Source organism: Athene noctua, chromosome 7 (genome assembly GCF_965140245.1).
Source record: "Athene noctua chromosome 7, bAthNoc1.hap1.1, whole genome shotgun sequence".
Lineage (NCBI taxonomy): Eukaryota > Metazoa > Chordata > Aves > Strigiformes > Strigidae > Athene > Athene noctua.
In genome coordinates this window covers 38,367,493-38,389,117 of record NC_134043.1, presented here as the reverse complement: position 1 = coordinate 38,389,117, position 21,625 = coordinate 38,367,493, and the positions used below count along the sequence as shown (strand labels likewise).

Sequence of the window (21,625 nt, the reverse complement as noted above, 5' to 3'; positions counted from 1 at the left end):
CCGGGAGGCGGCGGGAGGCGGCGGGAGGCGGGCGGCCTGCCGCCCCTTCCGTCCCCGGCCCCTTCCCGGTGCCCCGCTGTGCCTTCCCCTGGCCGCGGGGGTGCGCCGAAGAGCCGTCCCCCGCGCGGGGCTGGAGGCCCGGGGCGGGCGCGGCCGCTTCCCCGGCCGCTCGGGCCTCTCTGTGGGGAGCTCCGGCAGCGGGGCCTTCCTGTGAGCCTTGTGTCCGCGAGGGACAGCACCCCCCGCACACGGCCCCGGCGGCGGGCGCGGTGCTACCGGCGGTTCCTGCCGCGGTCTGTCGGTCGGTGCCCGCCCGAGGGAGCACGAGCTGCGCGGTGAGGCCGGTGTCACGACGACAAGGCTGTAGCGGCGAGCGGAGCTGTTGGTTTTGTGAGATGAAGTCTCCAGAGATTAACGAGCTGACTGTTTGTTGAGATCGTGCGTTCTTCAGATTTCATCCCGTTTCATCAGTTCCCCTCTGTCAGCATCTGACCGCGCGTGCTCTGCCGCAAGGTCAGTCCTCACTCGCTCCAGACAAGTCTCCGTACAACACAGCGGAGCCTGTGAAATTTTGTACGACATGAACCGTAAGGGCGTGAATTTTTAAAAATTCCTTTATTAAAGATAGTTGTTAATACTAAGAATAATGAATTAAAAAAAAAAAAAAAAAACACAAAAACAACACAACAGGGTTTTGAAGCAAAGTACTTCAAAGCAGGTAGGAAGCCTTCAAAGGCAGGATCAACAGACGTGGGAGTTTGGTGTGCAGAGGTCACAGGCTAGTGTGCTGATGGAAAATAGAATTTGCTGCTGTTTCAAGCTTTACTAAGTCGGGTGTTACACGTGTTGACTGTTTGGGGGAAGAAAACATAAAAAAGGCATATAGTTAGCATACAGCCAGCTGATAAATAGGTCCCTGTTAAAGGCAAGTAGACGTTTTGGAAGACAAGAGTGGCTCTTATTATTTCTTCAGTATAAGCAAGAAGAAAGTTACTTGGAAGCTGCTCAGTTTCTAAGGAATAGAGGGTAGGAAGGAATAAAAAATAGGTCAATAAGGGTGGAGTGCTTCTGTCTGTAAGCAAAAATGATGAGACCTCAAGGTAGAGACAAGATACTCCCCCTTATACAATCAGTACATAAATGGTTGCAGTTGCGTGTTGTTTCCTGAAAAATGGGGAACACTGGTGCCTGATGCTGCCCCTACATACACTGCATTAGAGTGAATGCTTGCTGGGGGGCTGTATGTCCCCAGTGCTCTAAATAACACGTGCTTCCCCATGTTAAAACATCCTTCTACCCAGTGAGAGCTAAGAGTATGTGAAACATTTCTAGACTGAAAACATTGAAAAATCTTTAATTGGGTTTTGCCATCAGAATGCACAGTGCATTTTGAATAGTTATTTTGCTTGGGCAATGCCATGACCAGGATCCTGCCTTGTTCTGGAGGCCAGATTAAATCTGAATGCTGGGCAGTGTGTGAACGATGAGAAATAGCTGACAGGGTGATCTCCTGCCCGGGTAGACACACCCAGGTAACCAGCAATGGCAGCTCCATTCACATTACACTGTAACTCAAAGGTGCCATTCCTAACTTTAGGCACCGGAATTCAGATTCCATTAGTTACTTTTTTACTCCTGGCCAGCATTCCTGCCCCAGGGATGTTAGCTCTTTGAGTCACATGGTGAAACTCTGCACTTCTTATCAATTTGTGTAAAAAAACATGGAAATGTTGGGAGAAATAAGTGCATTAGAATGAAGGGTACAAATGACCTATTACCTCATTAGATCATCTGTAATCCAACATTAATTTTTATGAGATTGATGTTATAATCAGCCAGTCCCAAAATAAAAGAAATTCTAACTGTTTAAGTACTTTCAAATTCAGCAGCTTGTTTGGAGGTTTTTTAGTTTTGTTTTGTTTTGTTTTCCTTTTTCTATCATCGTATTCAAGGTTTTACTGATATCTTAAGCACAGAAGAGTTGCGGATTTGACATTTCCATTTGTCCCTGACTTTTATTTCATGGACATCTTGCTTCTAAAATGGAAATAAATCGGGCTATGAAGAAATACCTCTCAGATAGAAATATGTATCTGTTCATATCAATCTGCAACTGCCTCGTGGGTTTGCAGAAAAAGGAAAGAAATCTGCAGTGTTTCTTCATGAAGACGTTAAAGTCTGCAGGTCTCTCGTGTTGCCCCTCAACAATACAGATTAACTCTGTATTCCTGGAAGCTGGTCATTATTTTTGTTTTATTGGATTTCAAACTGGTTCTAAACAAAATCTGAACAGCAGCAATTTCACTTTTTGGTTTTCACCTGGTCCTCATTGCCTTATGACCTTCAAGAGTAAAAAACCGGAATATTTGGCCAAAATCTGATTGACTATTCCTGTGCTGGTATGTAAAAGTTTCATCCTTTTCTTACTATGGCAGTATAAAAGAACCAGGATGATAAAGGTTTTCTGAAAACAGTATAACTGCTGCTAATGAAAGCTGTTCTGAAATGTTGAGAGAGGAAAGTAGCAAAATAGATGGAGTCCATCTTGTTTCCTTATGATTCAGACAGTCTAAGGAAAGGCTGGGGAGGACTGTATCCCCCCAAAAAGCAGGCAGGGCAGTATGTAACATTTTTGCCAAAACTGAAGCTTTGAAATAGTCTAGAAAACAGTGGGACAAGGAAGTGAATGATTGTAAATGATTCTGTCCTCCTCTACAGAACTTGAGGGATATGGAAATTGGCATGCTGTCATGGACCAAGAAACAGGAACCGCAGACGGCTCACCTTGGCTATGTAATAGTTACCTTGTCCTTGCTTGCAGTGATAGCCTCATGGTGCAAGAATAAAATGTTCTCTGTCCATCAATCCAGCAGATGTTCAAGGGTGTCCTCCCTTTGATTAGGCCTAGGAATGCTTCCCCTCCCCATCCATAAATTACTTCTTCCCATGAAAGTTTTCAGGAGAATGCGACTTTTGCTTTCAGTCAGTTCTGTAAACACCAGCAGATACAGCCACACTAAATATTTTATTAAATAAGCATGATAGCAAGCTGCTGAATATCTGCTGGGGCTGAAAGCATGGGTCAGAGGTAGAGTTGGGGAGAGACAGACTTGTGTGGCGCGTGCTGGGCAGCACCGCAGCGCGAGTGCAGCGTGATCCTGCTGGGGAGCGGGCTGGTACGGCGGCGCTGCCTTGGCCGAGGAGGGCAGCGCCTGGGGAGGGAGGTGAGCACCACCGGTAGTCAGGGGCATGTGCTACCTCTGCGTCACCTGCCCTCAGATCACACCCCACAGGTTGTAGTGGCTCCAAGAACCGTAAACATCGTGAAGTCATTTGCTGAGCGGGGATCCCATGGAATTCACGTCTCTAAAAGATGTTGTGGAAAGAAATGCTGAAATGTTAGGCCTAAACATTTCTGCATCTTTTTCCCATTGAGATGGGGTCTGGTTTCCATAAGTAGTTTGTAAATATGTTGACTACCTCCCTCTCTTTGGTATGTGACTACACTAGAATAGCTACCTTATCATGGAAGATAAAGGTGTCCTTGCTCTGGGGGAAGATAATGCTTCTCGGTGAGTTTTGTGTTCTATTACACAATCAGTGGTCTTTCAAGATACTTATAGTGTGATAATCTTAAATTTCAGCTGTAAAGTGCGCTGCTGTAACTACAGAAGTTAAAACTGCAGTAGGGCAGATTTCAAGAAGTAGACCTTTTATACTAAAATGTATTTCTAATTTAGCATCTTCCCTGCTAGCACATAGTTCAGTGGATGTTTAACTACCTGAACGGTGTAACTTTTGCCTGGTTTGCGTACAGCTCCAAAGTAGGTAGTGGTAAGCAGCACACACCACAGCTACGGTGAGCAAAGGGTGTTACAGCCATGACTGTCAAATGTCACTCCTACCAGAATAGCTGGGTGGTAACTGGCACCAAGGTAAAAAGTGGCTCCAGCCCACCTTTGTGCTGAAGTTTAGCTGCTGCGGGAAGGGACCCAAAACTGCCCTGGCAAAAAATAACCTCGTGCTCCAGAGTGCATCAAAGCTCAAGTCCCCAACTGCAGCCACTGAAGTTCTGAAAAATATTTTTCATTGCAGTCCTTTCCTATAATCTCTGGAATAAGGCTGATAGTGTCTAGCAATCTTAATTCCCTAACAGCACAAAGGGGATGAGAAAGTACCATTTAACTACTACTAAAATTTCAGTAAGTCATATACTGATTTATTTCACTTAAGACTACATCAAAACATTTTAAGGCAGTGTGTTCTTAGGCTGCACTGGATCCACGTACACATACCAACTCTGAAAGCAGTGCTAGGAACACAGTGTATAAAGAGCAACTTGCTTACACCCGCATGAACAACCTTGAATCCTTTTCCAAGGCAAGACAGGGTGGTTAGAAACATACAAATTTGATGGCTTCAGCATTAAGTAAATCTCTTGCTTTGAAGACTGTTGCATTAAAGATAAAGGAAACACAATTTCTCAAATCGGGTCTCTACTAAGTTATGGCAAAGCTGGAGATCTGGCCTGAGATAGCATAGTAATCGGTAAAGATATTTGCTTAAAGATCAGTATCAGCCCCAACTGTGCCTGATTAACTGCTGGAGGGAAGTTATATTTTATATCTACTGGCAAAATTGAATGAGAGATAGGTAAGAAAAACTGTTGTAATTGTTATCTGCTTCATCTATGAACTGGATGATTTTGTTTAGCAGAGGTACGAGTAGTACCAAGCTCCTCTGAGCTGTGGGACAGGCTGGTTGCAGCAGGGTGGTTGGTGTCTTCCAGTGCACAAGCGTCTCAGCCAGTGCCGAGACAGAAGCTGTTAAAAACACCTGTTATCTTAAGTTCAATGTGCAAGGGAGCTAGCTGCGAGTCCCCTTCATCACTGCAGCAGCGTGATAACCGTTTTAAACTCATCTCCCAACTTCAGCCAAGTTTAGGGAAAATAATATACGACTAATATTGAATACTTTCACCCAGATTAGTTCATTACACAATTGAGACTCTGTTTCACTAAGCAATAGCAGAAACTGAGACAGAGACAGAATAGTTTTATATGTTTATTGTAAAGACCATTACAATCTCAGTACAGAGATAAGGATACAAAATGATGTTGTTTGGAATAATTAAGGCTGGTTGGTGGACATCCGAATTTCACTGTTCAGTGGAACTCAAGCAAGAACGACTGATTTCTGACTGTACATATTTTTATTTGTGTTCCATCATTACAGTGGGATCACAAGTTACTTCAGAGACTCAATGCCTGCTTATTATAAAACAAAGGACATTATTTACATGATGAAAGAAAAATTTCAGCATTTTAGTGGAATGGATGACTGATACTGCGACTGAAAAGTTTAGTCCACGTACTTCCCAAGAATGTCACCATCTCTAAACAAGTAGTAGTCCTGCAAAGAAAAGAAACATTAGGAGCTGTCATACCATTTTTTTCCAGTTGTTCTGCAAATACTGTCTTGTTATGAAGTCAGGGCTACCACAGTCATAAAGTACAAAACCAGAAGTGAGCTAACAGAGTTCTACAGCTGAGTTCTTTAAAAGACTTTTTTTGTTCACAAGATACTCTCTGGGAAAGCTACCATGTTACTGGTTTTAGCAGTAGAAGTGCAAGGACAGTTAGAAGATAACTCTGCAAGCTTTCCCTGTCAAAAGCAAGTAGACCCCCAATAATTTCAAAGCCTTTTAGGGTTCCCTCTAATATAGATTTGGCATATGGAGCCACTTCATCCACCCAGAAAAGGTCAGGCCAGAGGTTTTCTCGGTTACTTCCTTTTCAGCCGGGGTGTAAGTAGAAAGTACTACAGGTACCACAAGCTGGCCGGATTCAGTTGCTCCCATTTGAATACCAACAACTGCATTTCTTGAATGCTTCCAGCACTATTAAATAGTTACAGTATTTATCACTGGCAATATGACATTTTGGGAACCAGCTACATCTGCATTCACAAAGTTGGGAAACGTACCTTATCTTCTAGTACAATCTTAGTACCACCGTATTCTGGTAGCAAAACCTTTTCGCCAACTTTTACACTCACTGGCTGAATCTCACCGTTCTGAAAGAAAAAATAAATCCTTAGTTTTCCACAGTATAGACAGATGTCATAGAATTCCTCCAAACTACAATGACCCACCTACATATAAAATATTAGGGAAATCGCAACAACTCTGTATTTTCATTGTACAGCGAAACTAGAGCATACAGGCTTACTAGGAAGAAAAGCACACCAGTGAATTCTCAAGCATTGGAGTCCTGCAACACTTAGGCAGTAGAACTGCAGTGATTTTCTGATTACAATTAATTTTAATTTAGTTTGGAGTGTAAATATAGCTGTGAGGTCTTTGCTTGACATACTGAATAGGACTTAAGAAAAAAAGCCACCCCAGGAACCTGAGCAATTAAGTGACAGACCATGAAATCCCCTTCTAAAATGAAAAGAGAACATCCATTGCCATATTCTATAGCTCAGGCTAATTTCTCCGAGTGCCAGTTAAAAGTACCCTCCCATCTTTGTTACTTTGATCAACTTGTCACTCTTCCTGGCAGATCAGTTGTTCAGAAACACCTGATAAAGTTTAATTGTGTTTTTGTATTATAAGTAAAATATTAGCATGTTAGTTAAATATTAGCACCATTTCACAATTTAGCTTTGAAAATCAGATACTGACACAAACCAGCATGATTGGTATGGAGGGACTCATGGTAAAGAAAGACTGAGTCAACATGCCCAGGTTGAAATTTAACCTGTTTTCCACTACTGCTACTAACTGACACTACTTTGGTGGGGAAAAAAACCATGCTGATGCTGAAGTCCATAGCCACTGGCATCTTTGTGAAGCAAAGACTGTCTTTTTTTGATGATCCCAGATGCGTATTCAACACGCAAAATGAACAAAAAATTATTTAACACTTATTTCTTTTGATTTCTTTTGTCCAGCAGTAAGCCTAGCCCTTACTGCTATTATATTTGCACAGCACAAGACAGTGAATGCCACATTCTGGGATTCCACCCTGCTCACAAGCCACAGAAAATCAGGCATGTCATAATTTTAACTAAGGCAGCTGCTGGTCCTTCAAGGTTTGGCTGGGAAGAGATGAAAACAAGATATCCCCCAAAACACTGTTTATGTATTTAAAACTAAAAAAGACAAAACCAAAACAACACCAACAAACCTAACCAAAACCACAAAATGCAAAGAAGCCCCAAAACCCAAATTGAGGCTGCTTATAAATATCAATAAATACTTATTTTTAAAAGGCAAGTATCTTCCATTTTACAAACGATGAAAGGAATGCTGGAGTTCCATGTCAGTGTCAGTCAGGAGAACCTGGAAGAGTTCTACCTCCTGTTTGAATCTGTACTTCCAACTTCAGTCATTGCTGTCATCCATTTTTGTGAGCTATCACTACATGTATGCTGCCACCACCCCTTCCTTAGGATAATACTCCACCTACCAGCACACCATTACTAACTGCACCCAAATATAATGAATGCTTCAGGATATTTACCTTTCCTCTGCCTCCAGACCCAACTGCCACTACTGTTGCTTGTAGCACTTTCCCTTGAGCTTTTTCTGGAATCATGATGCCTCCTTTGGTTACTGTCTCAGCTGCACATCGTTCAACCAGAACACGATCAAAGAGGGGAAGAAATTTCCTGAATGCTTTTCCTGCCTGTGGAAGTAATTGTACAAGAAGAACATACAACAAAATTGCAATTAAAAAGCGGTTTTTTTAAAAAAAATTCCAAACCAAAGTGGTTTCTCCTTAGAGAAATTGTTAGTTTGAAAAAACTGCTGAGCATTTATTTGTAATACTAGTGAACATATGCCATCTTTGATTGCATCAGAACTCACTACGGAGACAAGCAGATGCTGGGCAAGGCGGACAGCTGAGCCACAGGAAGAGCTACCCCAGCGCGGGGAGGGGGGGCGCATAAACCACCACCACACAGGGCAACCGCTGCCTCCGGCTGAAAAGCTCCGCAGGCTTTTAATCCCAAACCCCGAGTTACTGTAGTTTGGTCAGCATAATTATTGATTATATGAACTGTATTTATGCGGTTCACAGCTAGATTTAATGATAAGGATCTCTTGGGACAGCTGCATTTTTATCCATTAGTGGAGTCTTTTGTAGTAAAGAAGCAAAAGTCTCGCCGGGCACCCCCATCAGTTTTACAGGTACTTCCAAGCCTTGGCATTTCACATAAAGATCCGCAGCCTCCAAAACCTGAAATGAGTGCTGTTACTTGTATGGACTTCTAGGCTGCAACTTTACAAAAAACTTCAGGTTTAAGCCCCTAAAAACAGGAAAGCTGGCACACTTCTACCTTGACTGCTTCACTGTCTGCCTCTGCTTAAGCAGAGTTAGGGCGGGTTTTTTGTTGAGGTTTTTTTGCAACTACTTACTGCTACTGGCCTGCACTTCAGGAACAGCAGTCTAACTCCCAAGTACTGGATAAATGCAAGCACCGAATCCCGACGAGCAGGGGTCAGGGAGAAGGAGCTTGCTGTCATCAGAAGAGAAGATACAGCACCTTGCCATGGCACCCAGAGACAGTGCTGTGCCAGAAGGGCACCCGGAGACACTCACAGAAACAACTGGAAACAAGGCCTGGCGTTCCCTGCCCTTCCCTGCCCCTCTACCATATACACACATTTAAAAAAAAATTACGGGCAGAGCACGAGCAAGACAACACATGAAAGATGCGTGTCCAATTAATGTTACTACCACAATGATTAGAAACAACGGAGGAAGAGTCTGCCGATTATAATCGGTTTCATTCTGTAAGGGTAACAGCTCCGACCCTTTTTTTAAAACGTTTTTCTGTGTTTAACAGACATAAGCGGCCAGACATACGAACAGAAGCATTTTAAGAAACGCTACCTCCTGACGTTAGTACCATCATAAAGTTTCGCTGCAAGAACAAGGGCAGCTCTGCCCTTATCCCATTCTCCTTCAAGGTGAGATCTCTGTAAAAAAGCTTAGAAACCCCAGAGAAGGAGCCATCAAGGTCACAGCGCGGAAGGGTTCGGCTTTACCTCCAGGCTCGGCCCCATCACTCCGCGCCGCGCGGAGCCCTGCCCGGCCCAGCGCAGCGCACCGCCCGCTGCCAGGGCACTCCCGGTACCGCACGCCTGCCAGATCCAAGTACCGGGAAGCCCGGGGCAACCCCGGCCCCCAGCCCCGCGCCCGCCGCTCTAACAGCTTTAACCCCAAGGACTGCGTGACCTTGCGGCGTTACCGCACCACCGCGGACCCCACCCCCCCTGCGGGGAGCCGCGCGCTGCTAACGCCCGCCGAACCGGCCCCCGCCGCGCCTTCGGTGCTGCTGCACCTCCCGCCCGCGGCTCAGCCCGGCCCCGCGGGCACGGCAGGCCCCGCCGCTGCCGCCCGCCGGCCGGCTGCGGGCTGCTCAGGGACCCCGGCGGCGACCCCCGCCCGCGGCGGATAAGCGGGCCTAGCAGCAGGCCCTACGGGGCTCGCCGCACTCGCGCCGCGGGGCAGAGGCAGCCCCGGGGCGGCGGGCGCTCACTCACCATGACGGCCCCCGCACTGCCCGCCACCGACTGGAACTGACCGGGCCGCCGCAGGCGCACGTGAGGAAAGGTCACCGCCTGCGCATGCGCGCCCGGCGCCCCGCCCCGGGACGAAGGCCGGCCCGGCCCCGGCCCAGGTCACCTTGAATTCCACCGATTATTTTTCGCCGCCGGGGCTGCGCTCCGGTTGCGGCGGCGGCGGGCACCCCGTGGGCGCCCCGGGTCGCGCTGCCCAGCGCCCGCAGGCTGCCGGGGTCAGACACCCGCCCGGAAGTGAGGTCGGCTCAACTTTGACCTCCGGCGAGCATGAGCGTTCCAGAAGGTTCTGGAATTGGCGGGCCCCGGAACCTGCATGGTTCGTGCTGGAGTTTGCTGCGCATGCGCGCAGGGCGGCGGGCGCCCCGGCCCTCCGAGGGCGCTGGGGCGGGGCCGGGGCGGCTATGCTGGTTCCCGGGCCGGGCGGCGCGGAGCCCCACATGGGTCGGCGGCTGGCGGGGGGCGGGGCCGAGGCGGGCGGTGCTCAGCGCCTCCCCGCTCCTGCCCGCAGACCTGCCTGTTCCGCTGCGAGTCCGGACGGCGGAGGCGCCTGCTGCTCCCCCGCGCTGCCCGCAGGTGAGGCCTGGCCCGGGCAGGGGGTGCCGGTGGCCCCCGGCCCCTTCCCCTGTGCCCGGTCCCTTCCCCTGCGGCAGCCGTTGCCGTTGTGGGCCGAGGAGCGCCCGCGCGGGTGCCGGCCCGGCCCGGCCCGCTCTGAGCACGCGGCCCTGGCGGCCGCCCGCGCGCGGTGGGGGCCCGGGCGGTGCGGAGCGCTGGGAGCGCGGCCCGCGCACCCCCCCTTCCCGCGCGGGGGTGATGCCGTAGCGGCGGGGCCCCGGCGGTGCAGCGCGGCCGGGCTGGCGGCAGGGGGCGAGCGGCCCTTGACCTTGCTGCGCGTGTCCCGCGGGAAGGGGACATGTGGCCTCAGGCCCTGGCCCAACCCGGGGGGCCCGGCAGCGCCCCCGGACCCCTTCCCGCCGCGGCGCCGGCCTGGCAGCCTCGACCGGGCGCCCCTCGGAGCGGCGCCGCCGCTGCTGGGGGGAGGCGCGGGGCGAGCGGAGCCGCTGGGGTCCCGCCGGGCCCTCACGGTTTCCCGCCCCAGCGCCGGGGGAGGCCGGGCGCGGGGAGCTCGGGGCTGCCGGAGGCTGCTCGGTGAGGAGCTGCTGGAGCCCGGGTCTCGCCTTGAGGCTCGGGGCTCCCCAGCCCTGTTACTGGACGTCGCTTGCACGTCTCTATTTTAGCCAGGGACAAAACTAGAAGTTCATGGTCACTTGCTTTGCTTACTGAATCCTTTTCCCCCTTTTTTATTCCAGAAGCAGCTGTGCAAAAACATAATGCTTGTATTTTCCTCTGGATTTAATTTTTCAGACATGCTCCGTTTATCTACAGTACTCCGTCAGATAAGGCCGGTGTCCAGAGCACTCGCGCCGCATCTAACACGAGCGTACGCAAAAGATGTGAAGTTTGGGGCAGATGCTAGAGCTCTTATGCTTCAAGGAGTAGATCTGCTAGCAGATGCTGTAGCTGTCACCATGGGGCCAAAGGTAATGGAAGTTTTTGCATTTATTTCATGTTGACCTGGTTGAAAACACCATAGTAGAAGACAGTTGTTAGTTCCCCCTCTGCAGAGCCACATGATTGCCATCTGCAGATCTGTAACCCAAAGCTGTGGGGGTATGGGCAGACTGCTGCAAGCAGCCATGTTCTCGTTTTTGTCACCTGAACTATGATAATAGCGCATGTGCTTTTCATAGTAACAAAGTAATAAGTAATTGGATCAATGCGAAAGGAGCAGGACATTTCTTTGAACAGTTTGAAGGTTAAGGGGATGTGCATAATAGCTTACCATGGCTCGCCTGACAGCCTGTAACGATGCAGTAGATAATTTAGTTAGCTATAGCATGAGGTGGGTTAATTAACATGTGGCGTTTATTTTTTTTAATAAATTACGGGTTTGTATCACTTTACTTTTTAGTATTAACAAGGTGAATGAAACAATCAAAGCGTAATGCTGAATTTTCAGTTGGCTGGTAAATGTTATCAGGTTAATTGAAATTCTGTGGCAGTGGCGTTTATGTTGGTTATAGGATAGAATATAGTGTCTGGTTCGCTGGAGTTGTAGGTCTTTTGAAAAACTAGCCACTGTATTCTGCATAGTCATGCAACATGCAGTAAGGCTCGAAGTAAGATTCCTTTTTAAAAAAGAGACACTGATTTTCTTGGGCCTCATATAAATATCTGTTCTTTACAGTAACAGCATATGCATGGTAGTTCTTCTCAAAACTGCTTGGCCTCTGTAAAATTCATTTGTGTATTTCTTTAACTTTGGTGCTCTGTTAGCTTTATTCAAAGGCAAAAATGTTGTGAGATGAACAGGTAAAGGTTAAGGAACAGCAATTTCGGCAAGCTGTGGCTGTTTTCCATAAAGGAACAAAGTTTAAGTCTAGTCAGTTAATTTAACTCTTGTTGTTTTGGATCAGGCTACTTCGTGAATGCCTAAGCATAGTTCTAATGCACTGGTTAAAGGGCAGTTCCTGATGCAACTTACTGTAACCTGGTGGGGTTTTTGTTCTAGAGTTCTCACTTGGTCTGCTGTTCTCCATGTATCTGTAGAAATTTAGGGATTGTACTGTAATGCCTGATTCTGCTTCCCACATTTTTAAGAAATACCACTCTGGTGGAGAAACTTCCCTTTGGTATTGTTCTGTACTTAAAGAAATGCGGTTTGCAGTCTCACGCAATCTTCTGATACTGCTGTCAGTTTGTTGATTACTTTGTCAGAACTAGTTTATGCGAGTGCTTGGATTCTTGATATGCAGGACCATTCAAAATGCGTCTGTATTTACTGGTGGTGGACCTTTTTTCACAAACACAGATAAAAAGTGTTTGCTGAGTGTAAGTCCCTTAATGTGGTCAGATAGAAGTAGATTTTGTTGGGCTGCTCTCCTCATAGCTACCAAACAAACATTTGGAGTAAGACCGTGTCAAAGTATAGAATAAAATAAGCAAAACAAGGAGAGGCTACATGAAGATCTTATCGGTAGCAGCATCCTCCAGAGGGTTTCTTAGTCTTGAACCACTTTTAGATTTAGAAGTGCAGGTCAGATAATGCAGCGGTAATAAGTCAGGTTACGCATTATTTTGGCATAATTGTTTCATGGCACAAAGTTAGAATTATGTAAGCTCTTTCACAAGTTCAACATCAGTAATCAAAGCTTAGCATTTCTTTTGCAGCTTCTAGGGCTGGTTGTACTTCAGCAGCAGTGTAGCCTCGTGCGTGGCAGGAATCCAAAGTTCGTGCAGCGGTTGAGGCCGAGTGAGCGGGCTCTGCGAGGGAGGAGCACGGCGCAGCGTGCTGTGTGGGAATCCTGAGCTAGCTTGCTGGGCACGTGACCCACACCCTGGCTGGGGTGCGATGGGCTTTCAGCGTGTCTCACAGGAGCCAGCACGGCCAGCTCTGAGCTGGACCTGACAGGCCGGCCGAGGGGACTTATGCAGCTCCCCTGGGAGCGGCAGTGCTGAGCTGGGGCTGTTGCTCTCCCTTCCCCTCCACCGGCAGCTCCAGCTGTCAGGATAGTTGAAGTTTCAGGGCGGCAGTGGACCAGAGGTGGCTCCTCACATTTCTGCTGCCTCCAGCTCAAACTGGAACAAGATTGATGGGGGCAGCTATTCAAGCAGTTGAATTCATCTGGGAATGAGCCACCCTCCTGTGCAGGTGCTTCTGCCCTGTGTTCCCTGTATGGGCCATAGTTTCCCAAATTAACTGTGTTTGTGTATCTTGCACAGGATAGTCCAGCCCAGCTTTTTAGTTGTCTCGGGTACATGCTGGGAGAAGAAAGGCTTGTTAACATGCACCATTGGACAAATTATTGCAGTATGTTAGCACAAATTTGTTAAGTATTCTCAGCTCTCTTTTCTAATCACTGATTAGGTTTGCAAGTCTCTGCCTTGTTTTTTTTTTTCCAGAATGTGCATTGAATTGAACTTTGTGTTACTGCTTTTCAGTCATACAGGCTTTTTACTGTGACTTGATGGAAATCTTGCAAATTTAGTTTGTTATGTTGCTACATTACATTTTTAGAGGAAAATATCAGTGTTAGAGGGAATCTCCCATTATTTTTCACTGTAAGGCCAGTCATATTTTAGTTGCAGACTCCTGAGTCTGGGTTATTAAGCATTATGGCTGGGGAATGAAGCCTCATTCTGTGAAAGTATAAAACCTTTGAGCCATTTTTCTAGTTTTGCAGAACCACGGCAGTGTGCGTGCTTGAAAAAGCTGAAAGCTCTGTGCAAGATGAAGTTTCTGTTCAGCTGTGGCTGTTCAGAAGGATCTTCACCTTCAGCTGAACTCTTAGAGTAACATGCTGTGCATTTTGTGGTTTTGATTTAATATTTGTTCTCTCTCGCCCTAGGGAAGAACAGTTATTCTTGAACAAAGCTGGGGAAGTCCCAAAGTGACAAAAGATGGTGTGACAGTGGCAAAGGCAATTGACTTAAAAGACAAATACAAAAATATCGGAGCCAGGTTAGTTCAAGATGTTGCCAACAATACAAATGAAGAAGCAGGAGATGGTACCACCACTGCAACAGTGCTTGCGCGTGCTATTGCCAAGGAAGGCTTTGAGAAGATCAGCAAAGGAGCAAATCCAGTAGAAATCAGGAGGGGTAACTTTTTTCCATTGCTTTTAATGTTTTATCACTGTCTTCTCATATCCCAAATTTGGCTGGCTTCCTGAATAAGCTGCCTTCTTTTTGGAGTGCCACATAAAGCCTTATATGAAGAACAAAACATAGAGAAGCCATTTTTTTCTGTTACATTACTTACTCTGACCATTTTTTTGGTTTTCTAATAATTTTACTATTTTGTATACAGTTACCTTGTTTAATTTGTCATAGGTAATCTCCACTTAAAGCCATTTCTGCATTTAATGAATTTCTGTTAAGCATATAAAATTAGTGGTGCCGTGTACGTAGATGTGTTATAAATTTTAGTCGTGACCGAAGATTCCACCGATTCCAAAGAACAATCACTAGGTGTACAAATGGCAATGTGGGACTAGAACTGCCAGTTGCTTGTTTCTGAATGTGTAAACTCCATGCCTTTTTGCAGAGTAGACCGAACCTGTGATTTGTTTGTTTGGGTGTTTCTTTTCTTCTCTGCTGTATGCCATGTTTTGTTCACTCACAAGCATTCCGTTCATCTTTAGGGGTGATGCTTGCAGTTGATGCTATCATAGCTGAACTGAAGAAGCTGTCTAAGCCTGTTACAACTCCAGAAGAAATTGCACAGGTAAACCAAGTTTACTTAGCTATTCAAAAAAAGTCTTGTGGTCAGGTTTAATGGAGTTAGGTTATGCATATGTGACACCTGAGTATTTTTCTTTATATATCAAGATTCAGAGTGTGTTTCATTGAATGATCTTCACGGTAACATTCTCATTTTCTTGAGTTGCTTAAAATTCCCAGTATTCTCCCTTCAGTCACAGTGCTAGAAGTTAGTTCAGAAGGAGGTAGTTTTTCTCATCTTCAAGCTTCATTCCAAAATGTGGTCTTAAAACAGAAATTTATGTGCTTGGGAAGAAGTGACAAGAGTGAAGATGCGTTTGTGATGGGAGGTGGTGGCTAACTTGTGGGGATGCGGCAGATCTGCTGTGAGAGGTCCAGGTGGAGGTGGGTGCCCAGCTGGGTCTCAGGCAGCGGGTGTGCTGGCCTCTCCCCATGGCTGTGGATTCAGGTGGCCCGTGTGTGCTCCGTGAGGTCGGTGCGTGGGATCTGGGCCTGTGCTTGAGCTGCCCAAGAGCCGCCAGCCCTTCTAAGGGAGTTCTTGGCCCTGGCGTGGGTGTGCTGCAGGCGGCTGCCCTGTCTTGTCAGGAAACCTGCAAACTGAAGACGGTTATTCTGATTTTCTTTATAGCGAGGAAACAAATCACTTGCATTGTGAAATGAGATTAAATGGTTTATGGTTTCAGGTTGCCACAATATCAGCAAATGGAGATCAGGAAATCGGCAATATAATCTCTGATGCAATGAAGAAAGTTGGACGAAAGGGTGTGATCACTGTCAAGGTAAGAACTGGCCAACATATGGACTGAGTGCAAAGCAACTGTCTCTTCTCCAACTAGGGCTGGCTTTTGTGGCGTGTGCTGCTCCTGTATGGTATCCCACTGTCATTCCTCCCTCCCCAGCTCCTTTAGATTGGGACTTGATTGCTGTTCCCTCTTAGAATCCTTTTATTTTGAAGGGAAGCACATCAAACTGATGTGTGGTGCAGAGCCTTTTGTTCTGTTGTGCACAGTTTGCTAAAACTGTACTTGTGCTCTTGGTAGTTAATAAGGGATCTTTAATGTAGACTTTTTTGCACCTGAACAGGATGGAAAAACTCTGAACGATGAATTGGAAATCATTGAGGGTATGAAATTTGACAGAGGCTACATCTCTCCATATTTTATTAATACAACCAAAGGTAAGTTAACAATAACACCTGTCAAATACTTTACAGTGGCTCTTGTAAGTTAGAAATAATGGTACCTGATGTAAAGACTTCAGTCTGTTACACTGTGTACCACAGCAAATAGGATGGGGGGGAGTCCTTCCCCATCAGAAACTTCTAACTCTAGGTAAAAGCTTGCGCTCTTTAGGGTTTTTTTCCTTCTCTGAAGTGTGGACAGCATCCGTGCTAATATCAAGCTGGCCCAGCAATACTCCAGAACAATGTAGAATTAAAGGTGGACTCTTGGAGAAAACAATTTGTGTTTCTTTTCTCTAATGCGGTTGGAAATTGCAACAGCAGCTCCAAAGTAGCTCCTTAAGTTTAAGAGAATGCTTGATACGTTTTTACAATTGCATTGTTCAGACCACACATGTTGTTCCTGCAGGGCAGAAATGTGAATTCCAGGATGCTTATGTTTTAATCAGTGAAAAGAAAATTTCTAGTGTACAGTCCATAGTTCCAGCTCTTGAAATTGCCAATGCTCACCGCAAACCTTTGGTCATCATTGCTGAAGATGTTGATGGAGAAGCCCTCAGCACTCTAGTCTTGAACAGGTGAGGCTCAAAATCCATACTTTTAGACAAATACTGCTTTTTTTTTTTTTTATCCTTTTAAAGGCATGCATAAAAAGCATGTATTTGAATATGTTAAGGTGTAGTGCTGTTGTCTGTTCTCCTGTTAGTACCCGACAAACAGCAGCTTTTGTACGTAGCCATATTGCGCATCAATTCGAACAGAACTTCAGGCGTTTCCTAACTGCTTGTCTGGGCAAAACCAGCTCAGTTCATGAAGGTCTCTTCTTGCTTAATTGTTAGAGTTGTACTGAATTAATTGGTTTTAGTAATTGGACTTGTTCTCTGAATACATGTGGAGTGTTGCTCTCTGAATTCTTCTCTTCAGACTAAAGGTTGGTCTTCAGGTTGTTGCTGTAAAAGCACCAGGTTTTGGTGACAACAGGAAAAACCAGCTTAAGGATATGGCAATTGCTACTGGCGGTGCTGTAAGTAATGATGTTTTAACTGGCTTTTTGCTCTAAGAAATGCTAATGGTATTTAAGAAGGAAAAGAATGTATATTTTTAGGTCAGTGGCTTGTATTTGCTTTGTAGCAGGCTGTGTCCTCTTCTTTCAAAAATGTAACAGTTAACTAATTTGTGAAATACTTTTTTTTTTTTTTTTTTTAATGTGGATATTGATAATTGCTGTGTGATTACCCTGAGTAATACGTCCTTTGAAGTTACACACAATTTCCTTGCAGTATTTATGTTGTTAAAGGGGAAGGAGGAACTGCAAGGAAATCTCTTTAGAAATAGCAAAGCTTTCTTGCAGCCTTATAAAATGGATTGTCTCACGATTGCCCAGACTGGAGTATGGCAAATATAATTGTTACATGTTGGGAAGAGACTGGTTAATTTTCCTTCGTATTCAACTTCTCAAATAGTTGATGTGCTAATTAGTGTCCCTTTTTGCTGCTTTTTTTTATACACGCTTCAAAATCATAGCATGATACTGGAATCTAAAGGTGGTTATTGAAATTAAACTTCATGTTTAAGCTAACTGGAGCACAGAGTAACAAACCAGCAAACTCTGAGTTTAGTGCCAACGTTTACAACTCCTTGAAATACCAGGAGGAGGCTGTAACACAACTCTGCTTTCCAGGCACTGTGGATGGGTGAGGTACATTAGTCACGGCAATAATTGGGCATTAGAATGGGCTGCCCAGGGCAGTGATGGAGTCCCCATCCCTGGAGGGGTTTAAGAGTCACGTTGACATAGCGCTGAGGGATCTGGTGTAGTTGGGAACTGTCAGGTTAATGGTTGGACTGAATGATCTTCAAGGTCTTTTCCAACCTTGATGATTCTGTGATTCGGTGAATGAGAAGCTGGCAGCTCCCTGCCCCATGAGGGCCAGTTGGAGCTACCTATGTGCCTGGACTCGTTAGGAGAAGAGTTATGTTCAACTTGGCTGCAGTGGTGTGCTTGTTTGACACTGCAAGCCTGCTGTGTGTGTCCATTGTCTGTAAATAAGAAACTCACATGTGAAGGAGCTGTGAATTCTGACTTTTCATGTAATTTGTTTCAGGTGTTTGGAGAAGAGGGTTTGAGCCTAAATGTAGAAGATATTCAGGCTCATGACTTTGGTAAAGTTGGAGAGGTCATTGTGACAAAAGATGACACTATGCTTCTGAAGGGGAAGGGTGAAAAGGCTCAAATTGAAAAACGTATTCAAGAAATTATTGAACAGCTAGAAGTTACCACAAGTGAATATGAAAAAGAAAAACTGAATGAGCGATTGGCCAAACTCTCTGATGGAGTAGCAGTGTTGAAGGTGAGAAGTTAAACTTATCAACTAAAACTGTGTGTTTGGGCCTCTTGAGTGCTGAGGTACAGAAGACCGCTGCCAGGATGGGGGAGCACAGGTTTGCTTTCTGGCCCGAGCTGCCTGTTTCCGTGTTGCGGCAGCAGTTCCGTAGCCAGCGGTGCTCTCCCAGCCCGGCTCCTTGTGCAGACCCTGACGTGTGCCTTGCTGCTTGTAGGTTGGTGGAACAAGTGATGTTGAAGTGAACGAGAAGAAAGACAGAGTTACTGACGCCCTGAACGCGACCCGCGCTGCCGTAGAAGAAGGCATCGTTCCGGGCGGTGGCTGTGCATTGCTCCGCTGCATTCCAGCACTAGATGCCTTAGCTCCAGCCAACGAAGATCAGAAAATTGGTAAGTAAATTACCTGAATGTGTGTGTGTAAGTGTAAAGAATGGGTTTTCTCTGGCCTGAGGCTTTACCAGGTTAAATACAGGTTGCTTTGCTTTCAGTGAGTTTTGAGTTACTTGATCTGTAGAATCTCCTTGGTACAGCCAGCAGTCTCTGCTTTACAGTGGGAAGGAGCTTTCACTGTGTCCCTGACTGGGATGTGAAGGAACCAGTAAAAATAAAGCAGCAGGACCCCTGCAAAGAATTGTAAATCATTACAGGAAGGGTGGAGTTGGCTGTTACAGCTGTTGCAGGCAGACAACGAAATCTGAGAATGCTTAATGCAGCAAATTGAATGGGAAAAGGCTTTGTGCCATGTTACAGTAATAATGCTCCTTACTGCTTTTTGCAGAAGTAAAACTGAAATGGGTGTGAAGGTCCTGCAAAGATTTCATTTGTTGACAGATGTCAGGCAGCAGAGAACTTCAGCTGTTTTTATCAGTGCCAGGGAAAGAAGCTCTTGCTCAGAGGGTTCTCGGTTTGTATTGGCCCCAGCAGATGAGCGCATGCCTTGGCACAGGAGGCAGCAGTGTGAGTAATATGTAATTTTAAACATCCTTTTTCTTACAGGCATTGAAATAATAAAGAGAACACTGAAAATCCCAGCAATGACTATTGCAAAGAACGCAGGTGTTGAAGGATCACTAATAGTTGAAAAAATCCTGCAGAGTCCAGCAGAAGTTGGCTACGATGCAATGCTTGGGGATTTTGTAAACATGGTAGAAAAAGGAATCATAGACCCAACGAAGGTAACCTAAAATAGTCTTAATTCTCAGCTTTCCTTCCTCCCACCTCATGTGATGGTCAGAAGGTATTAAGTTATTTCTTTCCTATTTTTAGGTTGTGAGAACGGCTCTGATGGATGCTGCAGGTGTTGCGTCCCTCTTGTCCACAGCAGAAGCGGTGGTGACCGAGATTCCTAAGGAAGAGAAGGAGCCTGCGATGGGCGGGATGGGTGGGATGGGCGGAGGAATGGGAGGTGGCATGTTCTGATTCCCGGGCCAGGGCTGTGTCATGAGCTGTGCTGTTTTAAGACTGACAGTTCTGACTTCAAAAACTACCGATGTCGGTGCAAGAGGGTGGATAGTGACTGAAGTGAGGCTGGTGTTTAAAAGAATCACTGTAACCATCAGTTACTGGATTTCATTTAACACATATAATTGTTTACAGTCATTGTCCATGCCTACAGATAATTTATTTTGTATTTTTTGAATAAAGACATTTGTACATTCCTGATAACTGGGTGCAAGATCCATCTCCCAAGGTCCTGATTTAAACTTAATTAAGGCACTTGATATTCTGTTTCAGAATTTATTGGTGCTTGCCAGTACTAGGAAGAACTTGGAAGCCACTGTGCGTGAGACTAAGACAACTGTGTACAAAGTAGGCAAATATGGTTATGTGACCTTTATGTAATAAAACAAACTGCTCAAAAGTGATGAAATGTATCACCTTCTTCCTCTGCACCCAAAGCCACAGCCTGTTGCTGCTTCTAAGATTTAGTAGAAATCAGACACTTATGTTTGGAAATGACAGGGCCTTGCCTGCCAGGACAGGGTCCTTTGTCTAGAATGTTTCTCAGAAATACAAGGGACTTTAATTTTGCAAAGAACTCTGTGCTGAGCGGGCAGTACAGTTCCCTGCACTATTAAATAATGCTGTGAAACTAAGGCACGTGCACTGACGTTATTTTGCCCGTCTGTGCTGGACCAGGCTGGTGCAGCTCGCAGGACCTGGGAGGGAAAGCGCCCTGGGCCCAGGAGAGGGAGTTGTCTTTGCTGAGGAAAGGGCCTGCCTGGGTTTTTAAAGACTTCCCTGCTCAGGGGTAGCAGGTGGTTACCTCCTTGCCTGGAGCCTCCCACTCTTCTAGCATGTAGCTTGAATTATGTTGCACTAGATGCTGCTTTAACCTTAAAAATGATGGCTTGGTTTGCCACCTACTGTTTGTCTTTGCTGCGTGCTTTTGGACTCTGCTTTCCAAATGTCAGAACCACACCGTTCCAGACTTGGGTGTGCTGCTCTGATTGTCTCAACATAGGAAACTGCTTTACAACTCCTCAGTGCTTTAAAACTGACCTCTTAACCCAGCTATCACTTCCCCCAGCTTCCTACCCTTAATGAGAACTACCCTTCCCAGATAGGGGGTGTGAAATTCCAATTGCTCTTTCTGGAAAAGTATCTTCCTATACTATTTCATACCCTCTGCTCTACCAACCAGGCACTTTGGAGAAAGGATCTGCTTCAACACCTGACCTGAAGCTTCCCCTCGTTTCAGTAAGGAAATTTGCTAATGCAAGGCAGCACAGAGACAGGATTTTAAAACGTGTTCAAACAGATTTTAACATGTTTCTTCAGAGACTGGAAAGAATATTGTCAGGACTAGAACTACTGACAATGAATTCAATTGACAGCTGGTACTGGTGTAACAGGCCAGTGGTAGTACAGTACGGGAAAGACCCCCAAGAAGGAAGGTTTAGCTCTGCAAGGTGTGTTTGTTAACGGCAGCCAGCCTTGGGCATGCTTGGCTGCAATAAGCAGAGATCACCTTGTTCCTCTCCTGCCCTGCCACGAGGGCAGCGCTGTGCTACAGCCCCTTGTGCATCCCTGCCCTCCCTCCCAAAGAGGTAACGCTCACGTGGGTTACAGCTGTGTGGGAACTGGGACCTGTCTGCGTTCCGGGAGACGCTTCTACCCTACCCCGACGGCAGCCTGGGACAGCCGGAGGCGGGCAGGCAAAAACGGCTGGCTAGAGCCAAAACTCCTGCACTCAAATTCTATTACTCCGCACATGACATGT

General features: G+C 46.2%; 2 protein-coding genes and 1 long non-coding RNA gene across 3 annotated transcripts; 2 read left to right on the top strand and 1 right to left on the bottom strand.

Annotated features, from left to right (window-relative positions):
- The first annotated feature begins 49 nt into the window (after positions 1–49).
- Positions 50–2,865, top strand: LOC141962523 (uncharacterized). The gene is made up of 2 exons (XR_012633956.1): positions 50–587; positions 2,719–2,865. It is a non-coding gene; the product is annotated as an uncharacterized LOC141962523 (long non-coding RNA).
- A 2,186-nt stretch (positions 2,866–5,051) lies between these two features.
- HSPE1 (heat shock protein family E (Hsp10) member 1) lies at positions 5,052–9,693 on the bottom strand. The gene is made up of 4 exons (XM_074910786.1): positions 9,560–9,693; positions 7,530–7,694; positions 5,986–6,075; positions 5,052–5,412 (listed from the first exon to the last, which is right to left on the bottom strand). Exons 1-4 carry the CDS (start codon positions 9,560–9,562, stop codon positions 5,362–5,364), a joined length of 309 nt encoding a protein of 102 aa, XP_074766887.1. The 5' UTR covers positions 9,563–9,693; the 3' UTR covers positions 5,052–5,361.
- A 346-nt stretch (positions 9,694–10,039) lies between these two features.
- On the top strand, positions 10,040–20,081 carry HSPD1 (heat shock protein family D (Hsp60) member 1). The gene is made up of 12 exons (XM_074910780.1): positions 10,040–10,171; positions 10,961–11,136; positions 14,005–14,257; positions 14,800–14,882; positions 15,562–15,657; positions 15,962–16,055; positions 16,468–16,636; positions 16,983–17,082; positions 18,164–18,409; positions 18,618–18,792; positions 19,399–19,577; positions 19,669–20,081. Exons 2-12 carry the CDS (start codon positions 10,963–10,965, stop codon positions 19,819–19,821), a joined length of 1,722 nt encoding a protein of 573 aa, XP_074766881.1. The 5' UTR covers positions 10,040–10,171; positions 10,961–10,962; the 3' UTR covers positions 19,822–20,081.
- The last annotated feature ends 1,544 nt before the right edge of the window (positions 20,082–21,625 follow it).

What these genes read in the sequence shown, in the direction of transcription:
- HSPE1 (XM_074910786.1), bottom strand. An exon ending in GGTCTGGAGGCAGAGGAAAG is followed by an intron (nt 6,076 to 7,529) that starts GTAAATATCCTG and finishes TTTTTCTTTCAG; the next exon opens with AACGGTGAGATTCAGCCAGT. An exon ending in AGATTGTACTAGAAGATAAG is followed by an intron (nt 5,413 to 5,985) that starts GTACGTTTCCCA and finishes TTTTCTTTGCAG; the next exon opens with GACTACTACTTGTTTAGAGA.
- HSPD1 (XM_074910780.1), top strand. Translation starts at nt 10,963, where the DNA reads ATGCTCCGTTTATCTACAGTACTCCGTCAGATAAGGCCGGTGTCCAGA. An exon ending in AGGGTGTGATCACTGTCAAG is followed by an intron (nt 15,658 to 15,961) that starts GTAAGAACTGGC and finishes GCACCTGAACAG; the next exon opens with GATGGAAAAACTCTGAACGA. An exon ending in GAATCATAGACCCAACGAAG is followed by an intron (nt 19,578 to 19,668) that starts GTAACCTAAAAT and finishes TCCTATTTTTAG; the next exon opens with GTTGTGAGAACGGCTCTGAT.